The 2,007-nt window shown below is 43.7% G+C and overlaps 1 protein-coding gene across 2 annotated transcripts in view; it reads left to right on the top strand.

The window, feature by feature from the left end:
* Positions 1 to 2,007, top strand: part of gys2 (glycogen synthase 2) — a 13,895-nt gene that overhangs the window by 2,926 nt on the left and 8,962 nt on the right. For both annotated transcript variants that reach the window (XR_311663.2, XM_005730178.2), the window contains exons 2-4: positions 415 to 596; positions 1,352 to 1,543; positions 1,680 to 1,865. Coding sequence is in view for 1 of the 2 variants with exons in the window: in XM_005730178.2 (XP_005730235.1) it covers positions 415 to 596; positions 1,352 to 1,543; positions 1,680 to 1,865 (560 nt within the window). In the remaining variant the exon portion in view is untranslated. The remainder of the gene's footprint in view (positions 1 to 414; positions 597 to 1,351; positions 1,544 to 1,679; positions 1,866 to 2,007) is intronic.

Genomic DNA, 2,007 nt, shown 5'->3' with positions numbered 1-2,007 from the left:
GTAGCTGCGCAATGAACGCAGTTTTTGTGGGTGGCAGAAAAAAGCGGCGTTCAAAGACCGGGAAAACTGCCTTTTTTTCCGCCACTCAGAAGGGGTGTTGAAGGCGCCCCCCACCCCACCCCCTTTTTTCTGACTAATTAAACGGCGATCTTTAACGCCATTTCTTAACCAGACGGTCTAGGAAAAGTGGCAAATTGCAGCACTATTGGCTTGCAACAGTTAAAAGTTTTTACCCTTTTCTTTCAGACTTTTCCCTCCCCTCCACAGATTACTGTAGTAATGTGTTAGGAGTCTGTGAACATACAGACTGGTTCCTATTGGACTTTTTACAAGAATTTTTAAAAGACAAGTCAAAAGTTTGAAACCTTTTGCAGTGACTTCAGGTCTTTTCACTTGCCCTGTGTGTCACTATAGTTGGGGGAATCTACACAGTCATCCAGACCAAGGCTAAGATCACTGTGGATGAATGGGGAGACAACTACTACATGATGGGGCCGTACTTCGAGCACAACTTCAAGACTCAGGTGGAGAGCTGTGAGCCACCAAATCCTGCCATCAGGAAGGCCATGGATGCCCTCATCCACAACGGCTGCCAGGTGAGGGATGGGAGAGGTAAGATTATCTGTGTACCAGTTGACACACCAAAACCTACTGAGTTGACAGGCATACAATTTGCTTAACCATAAAGGGGACTAGTGGGTCTGGGGGTTCTCACCCATGAAATTAGTTGTTCATCATTGTGAAATGATGAATATCACTGTCATACAGTTTGGGCTGCCCTGGATGTACGCTGTGTATGATGGGAATGATGTGATTGCATTGTGATTGCTGGATGAGGATGGTCACTGAATGGTATTTACGCAGGAGGCTCAGATGCCAAATGCGTGTTTGACCACTAGAGGGTGCACATATGCTGATGAGACAGTTGCAGATCAGACTGTCAGAATACATTCCTTAAGGAAATAACAATTAGCATGACTTTAGTAAAAAGCTACACTAAAGCTGCAAGGCTCCTTGGAGATGTTTAAAATGATCCCTAAGTTATATTGTCTAACTTTAAGAGCAGATAGAAAATGTGTTTGTAAGAACACAACTTGGCTGTATATTGCTGTCATGCAAAAAAACAACACAATATAGTGATCACTTTATACTTCAAATGCATGCATCCAAAATTTCTCTTAGCAAAGTGGATATAACCAGAATCTTCATACCGCCTACGCCCTAAGTAGGGTTAGGCTAACCTCAGGCTAAAACTGTTGCCATGAAACTGAATGCATATCCTGGGATAGAAGCACAGAGGCACTTAAATCTGAAAGTGTCCCTAATAAAGCTGAACTTGTTTTTAATGCAGGTTCATTTTGGTCGCTGGCTGATTGAGGGCAGCCCCTACGTAATCCTGTTTGACATAGGCTCAGCAGCCTGGAACCTGGACCGCTGGAAAGGGGACCTTTGGGACACCTGCAACATTGGTCTGCCCTACCATGACCGAGAAGCCAATGACTCGCTCATTTTGGGCTCCCTTATTGCATGGTTCTTCAAAGAGGTGCATTATAAGTGAACCTAATTGTCTTGTTGGCTCCTATGCTGAGTTTTGGATTTATAAAAATAAATAAATCTCAATATGCATCACTGAGATGGTTGGCATAAGTAAACATGGCAGCTTTCTTTTGTGTTTTTAGTTGACAGACCACCTTGGAGACAAACCTAATGTCATCAGTCACTTCCATGAATGGCAGGCAGGTCCTGGACTTATTCTCTCTCGCTCACGCAAAATTCCCATGGCGACAGTATTCACAACACATGCCACCCTGCTGGGAAGATACCTTTGTGCTGGGAACACTGACTTTTACAACAACCTGGACAAGGTGAGAGAACAAGAGAACTGCTTTACAGCAAACAGACACGTAGTGACACTGTTTGTAGTTGGCCTATAACTGTCATGGACACCAAACCATTCCCTTCTTATGACTCTAGTTAATAATACAGGCAGGGAAATTTGTCAATGTT

This window comes from Pundamilia nyererei, unplaced genomic scaffold (genome assembly GCF_000239375.1).
Source record: "Pundamilia nyererei isolate P.nyererei 1_Seehausen unplaced genomic scaffold, PunNye1.0 scaffold00036, whole genome shotgun sequence".
Taxonomy (NCBI): domain Eukaryota; kingdom Metazoa; phylum Chordata; class Actinopteri; order Cichliformes; family Cichlidae; genus Pundamilia; species Pundamilia nyererei.
Note: the sequence above shows the minus strand (reverse complement) of the source record. Positions and strands in the feature narration are given on the sequence as shown.